The 17,450-nt window shown below is 30.8% G+C and overlaps 1 protein-coding gene across 1 annotated transcript in view; it reads right to left on the reverse strand.

The window, feature by feature from the left end:
- Nucleotides 1-4,927: 4,927 nt before the first annotated feature.
- ci (transcriptional activator cubitus interruptus) overlaps nt 4,928-17,450 on the reverse strand; it is a 96,066-nt gene continuing 83,543 nt past the window's right edge. The window contains exons 7-12 of the mRNA XM_018537729.1: nt 16,873-17,037; nt 12,234-12,398; nt 11,324-11,749; nt 6,835-7,371; nt 6,489-6,758; nt 4,928-6,388 (exon numbers count right to left, since the gene is read on the reverse strand). Coding sequence (XP_018393231.1) covers nt 4,928-6,388; nt 6,489-6,758; nt 6,835-7,371; nt 11,324-11,749; nt 12,234-12,398; nt 16,873-17,037 — 3,024 coding nt within the window. The remainder of the gene's footprint in view (nt 6,389-6,488; nt 6,759-6,834; nt 7,372-11,323; nt 11,750-12,233; nt 12,399-16,872; nt 17,038-17,450) is intronic.

Here is a 17,450-nt window from a genome sequence, read left to right on the forward strand (position 1 = left end):
GAGGGGCGAAGGCCACCCTCTTGCACCCGCCCGTGTGTGTGTGTGTGTGTGTGTGTGTGTGTGTGTTCCATTCGTTACATAATGATTATGAGTCTATTACTTGATATTTTACACGCACGCACGCACAAGCTATTGTTTTCTTTTATTTCTTTAAAATTATTTTTACTTCTTACTATAGTTGGGGTAATTATATTAAATTATTTACAGTTACCGTATCGAGAGAGCGATACATATTTATCTATCAAACAATATTAGTATGCAGGAAGAGATTTTGGTTTATAAAGGTCTAATTCGTGCTATAGATATGCATCGAAAATCTATGACGTTGGTATCTACATATTTTGTAATAAATATATAACATTCGTAATAACATACATTTGTTTTTAGGTTCTCCAACTATTTTGTATCTAGATTTCAAATCTCATTCATGCTTTTAATAACAGTCGGAGTTCTTTCTTTGAGCCTAAATATTTTTCGAGTAAGTTTTGTTTTTTATGAATTAACGTTAATGATTGCACATATTATCTCGTTACGTTGCTTTAGATTAATAATTCTTATGTCTTCTTTTAATAAACATTGATGAAGATCAGATCAATATTTTAAGAATATATACAATAATAATTTACAAAAAGGTTATTTAAATTTCAATTTTGAGATATAGGTATACATATTTTTATTCATTGACATAACTTTCAAATTCATACATCCTCATTTAAAATTATTGAAATATCGGAATTTTGAATATTAAATAAAAATGATTATGTCGAAAATAAGATATAACTATTAATTTTAATGTCAGAAATTCACTTGATACAGTTTTTGATTTTTTATAATATAATAAATTTGATGAATCTTTAAGTTGAGGGGCTAGATTCTATAAAGGCTGGCGAGTTGAACATGAAAATCTATTGAAATTTTGGTAATTATTTAAATTAGGGGACACCTCACCGATGACCTTGACCTTGACATATGTTGTCAAGGTCAAGGTCATCGGTGAGGTGTCCCCTAATCTAAATAATTATCAATTACGTTTATATTATATTCTCTCAGGTTAATCTTACTAATATATTCGTTTGCTAGATCTTTTATATTATATTATTCGAATATAGTACTGAAGAATTTATCGTATGCTTCATAATTGCATCTGTTGTTTTAATATACATGTTTGTAGCTAATTTGATGGGACAGCAAATTATAGATCATAATAATAACATATTTGTCACTGCGTAAGTAATATAAATTGTTTTATATTGTAGTTATATATTATAAAAGAAATTTTTAGGAGTCTATTCTGTAATTTTGAATGATTATACAGTTACAATCGTTTATAGTTACGAAATAGGCACCTGGATTATAAAAATAAAAAACATTAGCAATTAAATTTTTAAATATTAGTATAGCAGTAAGTATATGTATATATGATAAAAAAGCTTCATGTAAGTGTTCTTATTTTCTTCAAATTGTTTATGTTTTGTCATTAATTTTAGATATAAAGTTCGATGGTACGTAACTTCTTTACGTGTACAAAGGCTAATACTGATTCTACTACAAAGAGGTAGTAAAAGTTTTGGTATGATAATTGGTGGATTGTTTATTTCGTCCTTAGAATGTTTTGCCACGGTACACAAAACATATATTTTATATACTACTATATATTGAAAATAAATTTATAATGCAGTAAAATAAAAGCAAACATAATTGTTTACAGTTAATAAATGCATCCGTTTCTTATTTTACTATTATGTATTCAATGCAATCATAAGAACATAATAATTTATTACAATTTATATTATATTATAATAGCATGAAATAAATAAAAGACGGTTTGCAATGTATTCCATATCTAAAAAGCAAAAATACTAACATAAATGATGTATAAAAGTCACAGAAGAAAAAGTAATAAATAATAATAAGGCTCTGTAAATATAAAACAAAATGGAACAATTGAAGATCTTAGTGCCAGTTATATAATAAAGAACATTTATGATTTAAATTTTAAAATATGAAGATAAAAACAATTACAAACGTTTCGATACCAATCAGGTCATTTCCAATGTTAAATAAATTATTATAAGATAATTTATATAATATTGTAAGATAATGGAGAGAAATAAGAAGAAAAAATATTTTACAATAATACATAATACAAGGAAAATATCAACTAATACTTGCATTGCACAAAACTTTATATTTAATAATTAAATAATAAAACAGAATAAAATAAATTGAACAGTGACTTTTTATTGAGTAATTTTATTGAATAATGACTTTATTTTGTGTCTGTATTCTTTTTTTTCTTAATTAATATTCTACTTCACATTTTTAAAATTTTTAAATTAATTTAATACCCCACACATATTGTATATTATTTATTTTATTCTTTAATGTTGAACCTTTGAAAATCGATATTATTTTAATATCTTTTGTTTAATATTTAAACTTATATTATTTTGTATTTTATAAAATATTATTTAATTTAGTATAGACAACAGGGACCCGGACCAAACCGAAAACTGTTCCGGAATCCTTTTTTTTGATGAACCGAAATTGAAACCGAAACGAAATTCTACAAAATTTGTAATACCGGAAATGTAACTGAATCAATAAAATTATTTTCGGTTTACGGTTTTTTTCGGCTCCCTTTTCGGTACTGAAAATCTATGATGCATGTGATGTGGACTATACATTTTTTCAGTACTGGCAGTAAATTTTGGAACACACATAATTCGATAAATAAGGCATATAAATAAGGAATTCAATATACACATATATCCCATATCAAAAATTTCAGTTGAACAACTGTAAAAAGAAAAAATTTAAAAAAAAATAATTTTACTGCTATTAATAAATATCTATTTATTTTTTGTGTTATATTAATTTGAACAAATCGGATGATCCACTGTTTCGACGAAAAATAATGAAGTTGTTTCAATATAAAATCAATATAAAATACTAAATATGTGGCTTTTTGTAAGCGCAAAGGATATCTTATTTAAGAAAAAAACATGATTTTAAATTTGATATGATTTATTCTCGAAATAATTAACAATTTTGCAAATGCATAGACACTTCTACAAGGCTCCATTCTAATATCTTCATTCAAATAGGCTATCATACATGTTTTATTAGCATATAGTATCTACTACAGTAAATATGTATAATATTCACAAAATAATTAACATTGTAATTGTAATTTAATAAAATTTAATTTCTTGTAAAATTCGTTTATATAACAAAAACAGTATTAGGCATACATTGATGTGTTTGCAGATTTTTAAAATACGTTATAAAATATTCATCTTTTATTAGTTGTCATTAATTATTATATTCTAATAGTTACTGAAGATATTTAAAAATACTTTCAATATTGTTACTGATCAAAGGCAATTGTATGCGTTGTAATATTTATTTTCTCAAATTTCAAAAATAATATCTACGAAAGACATTTTAGAACGTGTCCGCACACACTCCTATGTTTACATTTATCCTCATTCTATAGTGCTTATCTTAAATTGTATATATCTACATTTTTTATTTCAATATTGGTTTCTTATACAAATGGATTTTTATTGAGATTAATCCATTTCTTATATTTAAAATCTTTGTTACTTTATTACTTTTGATAACCACAAATAATTATTTATGAATCTTCTTTCTTTTTTATCACACTGTACGGCGATGTACACTATACCTTATTGAGCTTAATTATAGTAAGATAATGCTATATTGGCACGCTTGTCGCATAATAAAATGATGTACAAAAAGTATATATAATATTATAAAAATATATTTACAATAATTTAAAGTACACAAGTTTATTTTAAAAAATATTTCGCACTATAAAATTTATCAATCATACATTGCGTGATTGATTTAATTTTTGTCTGGTATCAAAGAGAAACAATATTTTATTTTTATTCGTAGATAAAATATATATATGGATCATCATCTTTATAATCTATTGCCTACTTCTAAGTTACTAGCGGAATTGTCGAGGTACTTAATGTCATGAATTAACATTTTCAATTATAAAATATAATAATTTACATTAGTGGCACTCATAAAATGCACGTTATTTAAAATTAAGGCACTTTGTCATGTATCGCGATTGTAAAAATTTTATCCATGTGAAAGTTGACTGCGTGTATGTATTATATTATATATTAATGTTACAAAATCCGCTATATTTAAAAACGGAGTCCAAATATTCCCTGATAATACAGAGAGTTTAAAAAGAATTCAAAAGAATTCAACTGTATGTCATTAATTCTGAGTTTATTTTCAGAATTCTTCTTTTCCGAACTTTCCAGAAAAAGAATTCTTTTTGCATCTAAAAATAAATTCAGAATTGATGACGTATGAGAATTATTTAAACTCTCTGTGCTATCTGGATTACTTATTTTAATTATGTCTGCTAACTTATCGCGAAGATGTGAATGATAAAGGAGAAATTAGTGTATGTTTACACGAAAATTTTAACTAAACCCCACTACTAGGACAGACATAGTGATGGGATAATATAAATACAATATTTCCAATTAAATTCAAAATTAAATTTATTGAATTATTAAATATTGTCAATATTTTTATCGCACAACATACTTTCAGCAAAATAAATTTTGCTGAAAGTATATATTAGTTTCTGAATTGGATTATAATTACTTTATTTAAGATAGTACACTCGCGACAATTAATCCAAAATCTGTAAATTACGAGTCAACCATTTTTTACAATAAAATTATACGTCGTCATAAATTTTGTCAAATGTTTCATGTTTAATATTTTAATTTGATTTATGTACAATAAATTTTATATTAAACATAAAACTTATGTTAACTGTAACAGTCAAGTAAAAAATTGTTTAAGCGCAATTGTTTTATCGATCAATATTGGAATTAAATTGATGTTTCTCATTAGTAGACATGGGTCATTGAATCATTTGTAAATATCTGTTTTCTTCTAGTAAAGAACTAAGTGAAGATGTCATGTCATTAACAACCATATTGGCACTAGCTGGCAAAGGTTGCGGCAACGACAAAGGATGCGTCGAGCTGGAGACGTTGGTCTCATGGGTTTGAGCGTTAATCGACCAGTTCCTACATTGCTGGACGTATTCCAATGTTCTGCGATAGGAGTCTTGTCTCATACCTTGAGGCGGTTTTATCGGCGAACCTTGTTGCGATTGGCTAATATCTCTGCATTGTATCTCGGGCAACGATCCGGCACCATGTTGACCGTGATAACATTGATTTCCGTAAGTCCATGCGCAATTGCAATTGTATTGAGTCGGAGGATTCGTATTGGTTTGACAATTATGCGCGCAGGTTTGTTGATGCTGTTGCACTCTGCTGTTGCAGTTAGCTTGTTGAGCGTTACAAAGTTGTGGTGACGTTCTCTTTGAGCCGCCGCTACCGTCGTTGACTTGATGATGCGCACCACTGGGATGAATACAATTGTTGACCTGCAAGCAGGACGCTGTGGCAGATTGTTGAGTCTGCTGTTGACAGCTTTGAAGATTTGTCGCAATCGCATTCATCGGTTTTCCTTGATTTGCATGGTTCAATTGAGAACAATGAGGAGACATCGGACTGCACTGATTAGTTATCGGAGATTGTTGGGCAGAGTGTACGTTGGATATTTGACCGTTGGACGTTACGATTGGCCTTGTGCACTGACCAGACTGTTGACTACACTGAGCACTCGGATGAGCAATAGTTGACGGATTCGGCATGGACACGGTTTGTTGAGTACAATGCGGCGACAATTGCTGACAGTTGTTCGTTAGTCGCATCTGTATAGTGTGATTGGATTGTGTGCAAGTCTGATTAGAATGCTGACCACCGACTTGACCACCGGTGCCATTACAGTTTGCATTTATTTGGCTTGCGCAACCGTAACTCGGGTAGTAACCATGATGTGCGTGGCTTTGAGGACAATTTCTGGAAAGTTGAGCGGAGTTCTGAGGCAGATTTTGCGGCGCGTGTTGTGGTGCCAGTGCGCCAGCTGCAGGAGATGTCAACGGCTGATCACTCACGTGAGTCGAGGTATAATGGGAACTCGGTGACATGACTTGACCCGCAACTGGACTAGCCACTTGTCCACCTGTTACTTGAGACCCATAATTAGGCGGCGGGCAATACTGCGATGGAGGCTGAGTTGCACGTGAATTCGGACATTGGCCATAAGGTGTAGAAGAGGGATTCTGATAATTCGGACAGGGTTGTTGTACTACTTGTTGAGAGGAATAACAGTTCTGCTGATGCGACTGATTATAATTACATGTCGATTGCATCTGTCGCTGGTAATGCAGAGGATTCGTACATATCGGGGATTGGCAGATTGGTAAAGGACTGCCACGATAGCTGACTTGATTTCCGCCCGCTTGAACCTGTAGCGATAATATCAATTTGGAGATTAAAAGAAATTAGCGTGAGAGAGACACACATGATACATATAAATAATTTAGAAAAATACGCTAACGTAATTACCTGATTTAAATACTGCATCATTTCGTCGGGAATAACTAGTTTATTCTCTACCATTTCACCTTCACCCACCTCGTCCAAAATCACTTCCTGATTGGGATGAAGCTCAGGCTGAAGCTCGGGTAATTGTGCAGATCTCGGTCTAGGTGGAATCGGAGGAGAAGTCCTTTGGACTGGGTTACTACGAATAGGTTCGGACATTCGTCTATCGCTCGATGGTTGAGTGCAATGACCGCTCGGATTATTCCAGTCGCTTGGAATTGCCTGAATATTCTGCAAAAGAATATTGCGGTGTTTAAGATCATCTTTTTTATCGAGTTTATATAAAAATCATAAAAAAAAAACGTACCTGAAGGGACATATTCTGCGTTTGAACAACGAGATTATTCGTCGAGTAAGGTCCCTGAAAATGATTTTGATCGATTCTGCTGGAAGCGGTGCTCATCTGGCTGCTTCGTCTGGACGTACCCGGACTAATCGGATCATATAAACTTTCTGGTCCTGGGCCCAATCTGACAGCGTTAACGACGCTCGCTTGACTGCTTCTTCTGCTACTGAAATCTGTCGATCTCATGCTACCGTAATAAGTGCTGACGGTGCTGTTGCTGTCCCTTCGCGGCTCACCGAAAGGCTGCAATCTCAGTTGAAGATCGGACAGACTTGTTTGCCGCGTCTGACCACCACTGCCCTCCATTTTCAAATCGGTGATTCTTTTATTGAGTTCACCGATATTACCCTGAGGTGCAACTCCACGAATCCCGCGCATGTTAGCTACGCCTACGATCGGCATGTTCGGCATACCCTTGGCGTTCAGTCTTCCTTTCAGGCGATTTCTCGACGTAGGCGCCGGCACTTGCAATTGTTGTTGCGATTCCATACCACCGACCTATAAATAATCAAAATAATATTATTTAAAAATTAAAGTTAAAAAATATTACAGAAGAAATGTAAGTCTCAAGAACGATAAACCTTAAAAGAATCACTTTGTGTTGGGACGCTTCTTATTCTACTCGATAAATAGTATATCGCTTCCTTATTTCAAAAATTGTAAAATTAAAAAAATTGATTTCTCAGGAACTTAATTTAATGGATGACTTTGTTACAATGTACAGTGTTACAACTGTAAATTTAAGACGAAATACCGTAAAAAGTAAATCACAGATCAATCTCAAATTATAATTATAAATTCTAGTTGGAAATAATATTTTTCTAAAAAAATCATTTATAACTTTAAATTATAAAATTGTCTTCGGTAAATCATTGTATTTTTCACAAATCAATGTATAAATAATTATATCTCAAAGTTCACATCAGTTTTTCTTTGTTTCGTAATATATATTTTTTAGTTTTTTTATTAATATCTCACAAAAGCTAATGTTTCATTGATAATGAAGAGGTTTTTCCAGAATTTTTAAAATCTCGTAATAAATATAAAAACTTCATATCTTAATTACTAAATATAAAAACATGTTTTTGTATGATAAGGACAGCTTGTATGTCTTAAAATCGACTTTAAAGAAATCTTGTTTTTTTTATATTGTTTGTCATTAAAATATAAAATTTCAATAGTTGAAAGTTTTCTTTCTGCCCAAGCAAACAAAATTATAGAAATTAAAATAAGATATATTGCTGGAGTTTGAAGACCACAGTTCGTATTGCTTCCCATTTAAAAACTGAACATACTCCATCATATCTTCTTTTTTCACATACCATAACGAGAAAATGCCATTTCGCTAGTTGTCCAAAATCATTCTTTGGATGCAACAAGTTACAAATTCGAAATCGATTCTTGAAATGCTATTTGGAGCCGTTAATTAAATAGATAATATTCTTAACTGCCGAAGCTGATTTTATAACACAAACTATTCCAAACATACAAAAACAACATGCTTTTATATTACTAATTGTAAGAGATAAAAACCTATTTGTCAAGAAATTTTCTTTAAGTTTGGAAAAAACAACTTTTTCATTTTTAGAGAAACATTAACTTTCGTATTATTAATACAAAATTAAAGTAACTTACAATTTAAAAACAACTATATTCTTTTTAACGTTCACGCAGTGTAAGCTTTATTTTATGTTCCTTCCGCATGTAATGAGCACACGACGAAGATAAATAAAGCTTACAGCATGTGAATGTAAAAAATAACAAACAAACACTCTTAAGCCCAAAACACATGAAATGCATAATAGAGCATAAGTATAACATAAAACCGTTGGACCAATAAACATCCAGCATAAAATTGCTATATTGATTTACATAACATTATTCTCATGGGTCCAGAAGTATTATGTTATGTTTATGCACTGTTATGCATTTCATGTGTTTTGGGCTTTAGAGTTTAGTAAAATACAATTTTATGCAAAAAGATGATTGATTTGTCTCATACACATATACAAAAGTATACATATACGTACATATTCTCTCTATAAAAAAAAAAATTTAACTAAGAACGCGTTTGTTTTTTACACTCATGCGCTATAAGCTTTACCTCTCTTTATCGCGCACGACTTTCTCATATCTCAATAAATTCCCTTCTACCGACCTTTGTCTTACACAGAAAGAACAAGTTTGCTGAAATATCTATAAATTTAGTTAATATAGACCTAAAAATAATTTTGTTAGATCATCAAAATAATTATGTAAAAATTTCAAACCTAATCAGCAATCAGCAGTCTGAAAAAAGTTTTGATATTCTTACAATCCATTTATGCATTCTATTGTATATAATTATTTTGATGATCCAACCAAATTATTTTCAGATCAGTATTTAGTTAAATTTTTAGATAATCAACAAAACCATCCTTTTAAAGTATGTTTATTTTTTTTTCTAGGAATCATAAATATCTTCTCTTGAAGAATCGAACTAATCTCTACTTTTAATCTCTACTATGGTCGCGTCATGCTATTGGTTGTCATTATTATGATAATTCTAATTAATGATACATCTTCTGTGGTATATATACTCCATAGTTTCTTCAATTCATAGCTGTGTTTCTAACAAGAATCTTGTTCGGATGTAATAATATCACTTGCTTAAAAGAATTATGTTTTTGAACGTGTTTGCGAAAGTGTTTGCGAACGGGAGGTCGATGTTTCCGTTACTCGCAGTGTTTTTACTCCTGGGAATTATTATAACTACTGGATATTTTATTGCAGATAAAATTATAAGTCTGTTTACCGGAATCAAAGATTTCATTCTTACACCAGGTACGATACTTGCTAAATTATTTGAACTAAAACAATACATAACTTAACAAAATAAAATTATTATAATTTTCTCTTTATTAGAATCTTCTTTGTTGAAAAAAAAGGCATTAATCAGTTTTCTTTACCAGAACTCATATTAATAACATCTGAAATATTTAGTCTTGTAAATACATTTCTATCTATCGTTTCAATGTTAAATAAATTATCATTTTTTATAAACATTTAAATTTTTTATTATGCATATTGTATAATATGATGCTTCTGATTTTTCTTAAATTTTGAATAAATTTTATCTTATAAATTTTATTTTTTATGTTCAGTAACAGCCGTGACACAACTCGTCGGGAAAAAAAAATAATATAAGAATGACATAACTACGAGGAGGCAGTCATTATAACAAAAAATTCCACCAATGTCTTGCGAAATATATAGATGAAATCATATCGACTTTTTTCGCTTTCGTATAACGCATTTCGCAAGGACATGCACTTCGATCAATAGATAAATTCAGACTGATCATGGATAATGCTACGTACGTTCAATATTTATTTACATACCGTGATACATTTGAACGATTAGCGGTATACCAACAAGCAGAGAAGACACAAAATTATTCGAAGAATGTCTTGAAACAATTCACTTTCCATTCAATTATTTTCTATTATTGACCTTGCGTAACTTTGAATAAGCTTCAATTATAGGTCACTGTATTCGTTTTAAAATATCAGAATATAAATAAAAAAACATATCATTCCATTTAAAAAAAAACAGATTTGACCTTTACCTATCCTTTATGCCTCCATCTAAAAAACAATTATTGACATCACGTTATGTGAAACCCTCGAGAAACCAACTTTTATTTAATACTTTTCCTTCTATTGTTAAAAACAAGCGAGTTGTTCAGGTGATCTGTTTTAAATGCCTCATTGTGAATACATTTTTATGTTTTTCTTTATATTCTTTATATATACATTTTCATTTTTATTTTTTTCATATTTTTTTAATTTTTCATTTTCTAATATATTATAGGTAATTAGGTACATTTTCTGTATATACAGGATGTTTGACAGTAAGTAAAAATTCTGTCGCACAGGGGTAGAATAGACTAAACTGAGAAGAGAGAAAAGTCCTGTACCATTTTACAAATTTTCCAATAGTTAAGATATTAATTTATAAAAATATCCAAATTCGTTCGGCCCACCGCCAAATGCAAGCGCGCGGCTGGATATGACCCCCTATGCGACAAAATTCTTCTTATTACTTCTTAAACACCCTGTATATTACAATTTATAAAAATAATTATAATCAAAATATTTAATTTTTCTAATAAAAAATTTACTATAACAATTTCATTTAAAAAATAAAATTTTCTTTCTACAATATTAAATATTTTGAGTGCAAATTATTTTTTAATTTTTTTCTTTATATCTGAAAATTAAAATTTTAGAATATTTTTTAATAACTTGTTCTATATAACATTAATTGATGATCACAGACTCTTGAGATATCATTTGTCGCTTCATAAATTAATACTTGGCATTCATTCGTGGTAATAAAAAAATTAAATTCTTTAAGTTTTATCATTCGTGAAGAGAGTGAAGTGTCGAATGATCCTCAAAAGACTCACCATGGCACGCAGCGCTACGGGGAGATCAGCGATATCTAAATCATCGGGCTCTTCGTTCCATGGTTCTTCAGTAAGAGTGATTCCATCGCCAGTAAGAGCACCAATTCCAGCGACCTCGTCGTTACAACCACCCACCAACGGACTGCCCTGTTGCTGCATGATGCCAGGTGGACTGTTCGCTTCACTTTCAGACTTGACGCTAGGACTCGAGAGACTGGGTGTCTTCGGAGGCAGATCCTCGCTCCTGCTGGGACTGTTACCTCCTGCACCAGCTTCGTCGCTACCACCGCCATCACCACCACCGCCGCCTTTATGCTTTTTGTTTGCATAAAATTCAGCACCGTGAACGGTCTTGACATGCTTTCTCAATGACGATGGATCAGTATACCTTTTCGTACATCCGGGAGCTTTACAAATATACGGTTTCTGGACAAAGAAAACCAGTGGAAGAGTTAAACATATACCTATAAAATTTTCAGATAGTAATCGCTATTATTCAACATCATTTATCATAGATCAAAAGATAAAACACACACAAAGTTTACTTACTAACTTAATTAAAAAACGAGCAAAAAATGGATGATGAAAACGATGTTGCAAGCCAAATTTCACCAGCAGTAAGAAGTTTCCAAAATAATTGAGGTTTAACAAAACAAAGAGGTACAAAATACAACTTTTTTTTCACATTAAACTTCAATTATTTCAGAAACTTGACACGCTGGTAAAATTTGACCTGCACCATTATTTTCAGTACCTAAAAATCTATAAAAAGAACACTTTGTCTAGTTAATAATAATTAATAAAACATTTTTTTGCAAATTAGTATACTAAAAAATAATAGCTACTAACTTAATTTTCAACTTAAACAATTTTTTTAATTTTTGACTTATAATAAGAAAAAAGATAATACCTCGCTGGAGTGCGTTCTGTTTTGATGTTTTGCTCTATCGCTAGCATTGCTGAAAGCTTTGCTACAGCCTGGATATTCGCAAGTATATGGTTTCTCACCAGTATGAGATCTGAGATGAGTCTTGAGATTTTCCAATCGTGAATAGGCTTTGGAGCAACCCTCGAACTATATTCAAGAGAATATTTTAAAATTTAGTTAGTTCCTTAATGATATAACATGTTCGTATACATAATGTAAGCATGTATCGATTATAATTCGAAAATATACTATTCGATAATCAGTATAAATATTAAAATCGATAAGAAAAAAGTATTTAAAAAATAGAGTTTTTTGGGAAATACTGCAAGCTGCATTAAAAAAATCCTCGTAACACTCTCTTATTAAATTATTTAATAAGTCTCTAGATTTCTATTGCGTTTCCTGGGGAAAATGAAATAATTTCGATCGGGATCTATTCTCTAGGCCTCTTATAGTTACCATCGTTACTAACGATTTTTTCAATAACAGCATTCAGCAGCACATAACAATTTTGCAACCATTTTATGATTGTCTATTGAGATCAGTTTATTCTTTTAAATCTAAAAATATAATCAGTTGTAAAATAAAGTCATTTACATTTATAGGAGTCATAGACGGTTACGGAGTCTTAAGTCGTATGAAACTAAGTAATCACAATCGAATATAAGGAGAATACTCTACTAGAATTGATAAATTTCTTACGATTTGCGACCCTATACGGTTGTCTACGACTTTTATGTAGACTTTAGATATCCTGCTGAGCGCGGTCAATAACGCGCTATCATGTCGCGCTATATTTCCCGCGTCGATTAACATGGCGCGGCGCGCGGGTGACGCGGAGCTATGTTCACGCAATCAATTTTGAAAAGGCACGACGTCACCGCGTTGGTCAGTTCGCGCCGTGTGTTGGAATGTAATCGTTCCGCGGTTTTCGCATCTGTTTACCCGTTTCGCGATGAATCCCGCGTACAAACGAATGTCGAGTGCGTCGAATTTGGCGACGTTAATCGTCCGGTTGTACGAATCGGTCGGACATCCGCAATTAATAGTCTTAGCGACATTGGTGTTGCGTCGCGTCATGTCGGAATCGCTGGAGAGGCGCCGCGCCATTTGTTCACACATTCATTTTCTAATTTACGTGCATTTCGCGGAATATTTCGCTCTGGCAAGCGCGTTCGGAAAGTGATGGGATGTCAGAGATAAGCCGCCGCGATGCTGGTTTAATTCAGACGAATAATCTCGCTTGTGTCTTGTTGACAGACGTTCTCTCTGTTGCGTCAACGTTTCTTTTAGAATTCCAAATGCCCGTACCAATCGAGAATGCGTCGCGCGTAACAAGTCGGGAGTGACGAATAGACATGGATAATCGCCACGATCGTTACTCCTAATTAATCTGCTCGCGTATGACTGTTTCCGTCGGAAGAATTTACGTACGAACACGCATTAGTCGCAAGTGTAATTGAACAATGAGAGCGCCGGATAAATAAATGCACGAATGATCAATTCACGATTGTAATGGAGTAGTACGGATGTGTCGAGAGACAACGAGAAATTACTGTGACAGCCGAAATAAAAGCAGTTCGACCCAACGACGGTAAGTCTCCTTGAAAATTTGTAAAGTATTGTTAAAAATTAATTTGAGTTGAGAGGAGATTAAAAAATATTATCTCGCTCTAATTCTCTTTTACAATTTCAAAAATTTACCAAATTTTTTCAAAATATAAAATTAAATTTGAGTAAAGAAGCATCCCTTGTCAATTTTAATTTTATTTCAATAAAATTTTGTAAGAATATAAAACATTAATTTAAATATAAAAATCTTATATTCTTTTTTAATTATACTTCTTTGAAATTTTGCAAAGTCTAAAATACATTTTAAAAAAAGTAAAAAATATTTTGTTTTTTGTTACAACTTTTTAAAATTTTACAAAATATTATATGATAATTTAAATGGTAAAAAGTTATACCAAAAATTTTGTAATTATTTAAAATTTAATTGTAAGAAAGATTGAATATCTAAATATCACAGTGTGTGTGTGTGTGTGTGAATTTTTCAAGATTATCTCTACTGAAAACACACATTTGAAATTTGATATTTTCTTGGTTAATAATATATATGTGTACTCCAATTTAATTTTTGCATATTTTTATGTCTATCTATTACATATGTATTATTTATTGTGTATATGTATGTATTGTGTTTTCTAAATACGTAAGTATATGTATCTTAAATAATGGATACTATTTTTTATAGGGTATGTTAAGTTAGCACCCCAACTATAGTACTCAGGAGTTCTGATTAGAGTTCCCACTTCCTTTTGACGAGACGAAGAGTTCCCTATAGTTAATAACAAGAGTTCCGTTTAATAAACATTAAACAAAATTTTTTTAAGTGGGGTGCTAACTTTTTATCGAATTTCGAGGAGGAATAGTTCTGAGCAGCTTAATAGCTTCAATTTGCGATTGTCTAGAGTTCCTGATATATAAAAAAATTTTCGAATATTAAAAACAAAATAAAAAATTTTTGAAAAATTAATTTTTAGATACAATAGTTCTGATGATAATTCCTGTTTCTTTATTGATAATACGAAGAGTTCTCTATGATTTTTAATGACATATGCGCTTAATAATCATTTTTTAATAATATTTTTTAAATGAGGTGCTAACTTTTTAACGAAATTCAAGGTCGCATAGTTCTGATCAGCTTAACAGGACTATTTTGTGAATACCTAGAGTTCTTGATACATAAAAAACATTTTTGAAGAATAATAAAATTTTTTAAAAATAGTAAAAATCTTTGAAAAATTTTTTGAGAGTACCGAGTAGTTCTGTTCGGAGTTCTGGACAGTTCTCGGCGAGTTCTATCGAAAAGTATCAGGGCTCAAAGCGATTGGACCAACGGTTTCCGAGATATACTCACTTTAAAAAATGTTGATCTTCTGACAAATGTATCTTGCAAACCCTTGGTCCAATCGCTATTTCACCTGACAGTTTTCGATAGAATTCGTCGAGAACTATAAGAAACGCAACTCAGAACTACTCGGTACTCTCAAAACAATTTTCAAAGACTTCTACTATTTTTTTTAAACTTTCTTATTCTTCAAAAATGTTTTTTATGTATCAAGAACTCTAGGTATTCATAAAATAGTTCTGTTAAGCTGATCAGAACTATGCGACCTTGAATTTCGTTAAAAAGTTAGCACCCCATTTTTTAAAAATTATTAAAAAATGATTATTAAGCGCATATGTCATTAAAAATCATAGAGAACTCTTCGTATCGTCAAAAAGAAGCAGAAATTATCATTAGAACTATTGTATCTAAAAATTAATTTTTCAAAAATTTTTAATTTTTTTTTTAATATTCGAAAATTTTTTTTACGTATCAGGAACTCTAGGCAATCGCAAATTGAAGCTATTAAGCCGCTCAGAACTATTCCACTTCGATAAAAAGTTAGCACCCCATTTTTAAAAAATGTAAAAAAAAATTTTTATTGAGCGGAACTCTTGTTATTAACTATAGGGAACTCTTCGTCAAAAGGAAGTGGGAACTCTAATCAAAACTCCTGAGTACTATAGTTGGGGTGCTAACTTAACATACCCTTTTTTATAGAAAATTCTCCATGATAGTTTCGATGTGAGGATGTTTTGTATAATTGATACGTAATTTTATTTAAACTTACCGAAGAAACGCAAACATAAATTTAATAAAACAAATTCGCCCATTATTAAATCATAAAATAAGAAAAATTATGATATAATGATTGATTTTTTAAATAGATTATCAATGTTTGAATTAAATCTAGTATAAAATTAAAATGAGGTTATTAAAAAGAGGCTGATTTTTGCCCACAAAGGTGTAAAAAGAATGTAAATGCAAGAAATGATGTTTTTTGTAGATTTCGACCTCCTGAATATGATTAAATTATTAAGAAGTTTACAGCATTTGGGGAACACCTTGAAAAGTAAGCAAGAGTATTAAAATTTGTTAAAATATATTATATTGTTTATGCTCAACTTTCAAATTGTTCCCTATTGATCCCAAACTTTTTATTAACATTATCGTATTCAAAATCTGTAAAAAAAACTTTCTTTTACTTACATCTTTGCAGATAAAAATTAGTTTATTCTAATATCTTCCTTTACAAACATTTATTTTATAAATTATAGTATATGTATAGGTATAGTCAAATTAATATCACAAGTTCTACAATTGATTGTTATTTTATCCTTGCATTTTTTTACTAATTTGATTAAATTGTATTATTTCTTTTATACTGAAAAGATGACTAAATTCATAGCCCCCCCCTGCCCCCCGAAACGTCTAGACTTTATATATATATCTTTTAGAATTGTATTAATATAGACAATTTTCACTAAGAAGAACTAGTATTGTGGCATTGTATATCTATTTTGAAGCCACTTATTTTTCTAATGTAATTGTTATTTTTATTTAAACATTTTTAACAGCTGGTTGCTAGAGTTTAACTAAAATATGCTCTGAATAGCGTGATTTATAAGATTTTTGAAAGTCACTTCTCACAAGTATTTGTACGCATTTATGTGTAATTGATTAATACAAAAAAGTTCTCGGTCGGGAGAAACAAGTAAGTACTTTACTTACGGTACACTTGTGTGGTTTTTCACCCGTATGCCTTCGCATATGCACAACCAACATGTACTGAGCCTTGAAGGGTTTTTCCTCCCTCGAGCATTCCTCCCAACCGCAAACAAAGCTCTTCTTGTTGGCGTGTATATGATCGTTGTTGATATGTTTCACGAGATCGTCCTGTTTGGGGGAAGAGGAGAGATGCATACCAGATTAATGTGGATAAGACCGAGTCTTTCGTTGAGATGTACAGATAGTGGTATTATCGTGTTGTATCTTTAACTCTCTTCCTTTCTCTTTAAATCATTTCAAGGAATATCTCCATGCTATATTGAGAAAAATGTTTGATTGGATAAATTGGAATAATTGGATAAAATTGGAATTTTAGTTGAAAATGAATGAATCAGAATTTTTTGGTTAAACTGCTAGTATTTTATTTAGAAAACCGGAATTGTGATTGAAATAATCAAAATTTTCTAGTTCGTCTCCATTTTTCTCAGTGTACGTAAAATTAATTGTTCCTATTAATCAAATTATTTGATTTTAATACTCACAATCCTATAAGATTTGATATTGTTTGTTCCTATTAATAT

The sequence above is a fragment of the Cyphomyrmex costatus genome, unplaced genomic scaffold (genome assembly GCF_001594065.2).
Source record: "Cyphomyrmex costatus isolate MS0001 unplaced genomic scaffold, Ccosl1.0 scaffold181, whole genome shotgun sequence".
Classification (NCBI taxonomy): Eukaryota; Metazoa; Arthropoda; class Insecta; order Hymenoptera; family Formicidae; genus Cyphomyrmex; species Cyphomyrmex costatus.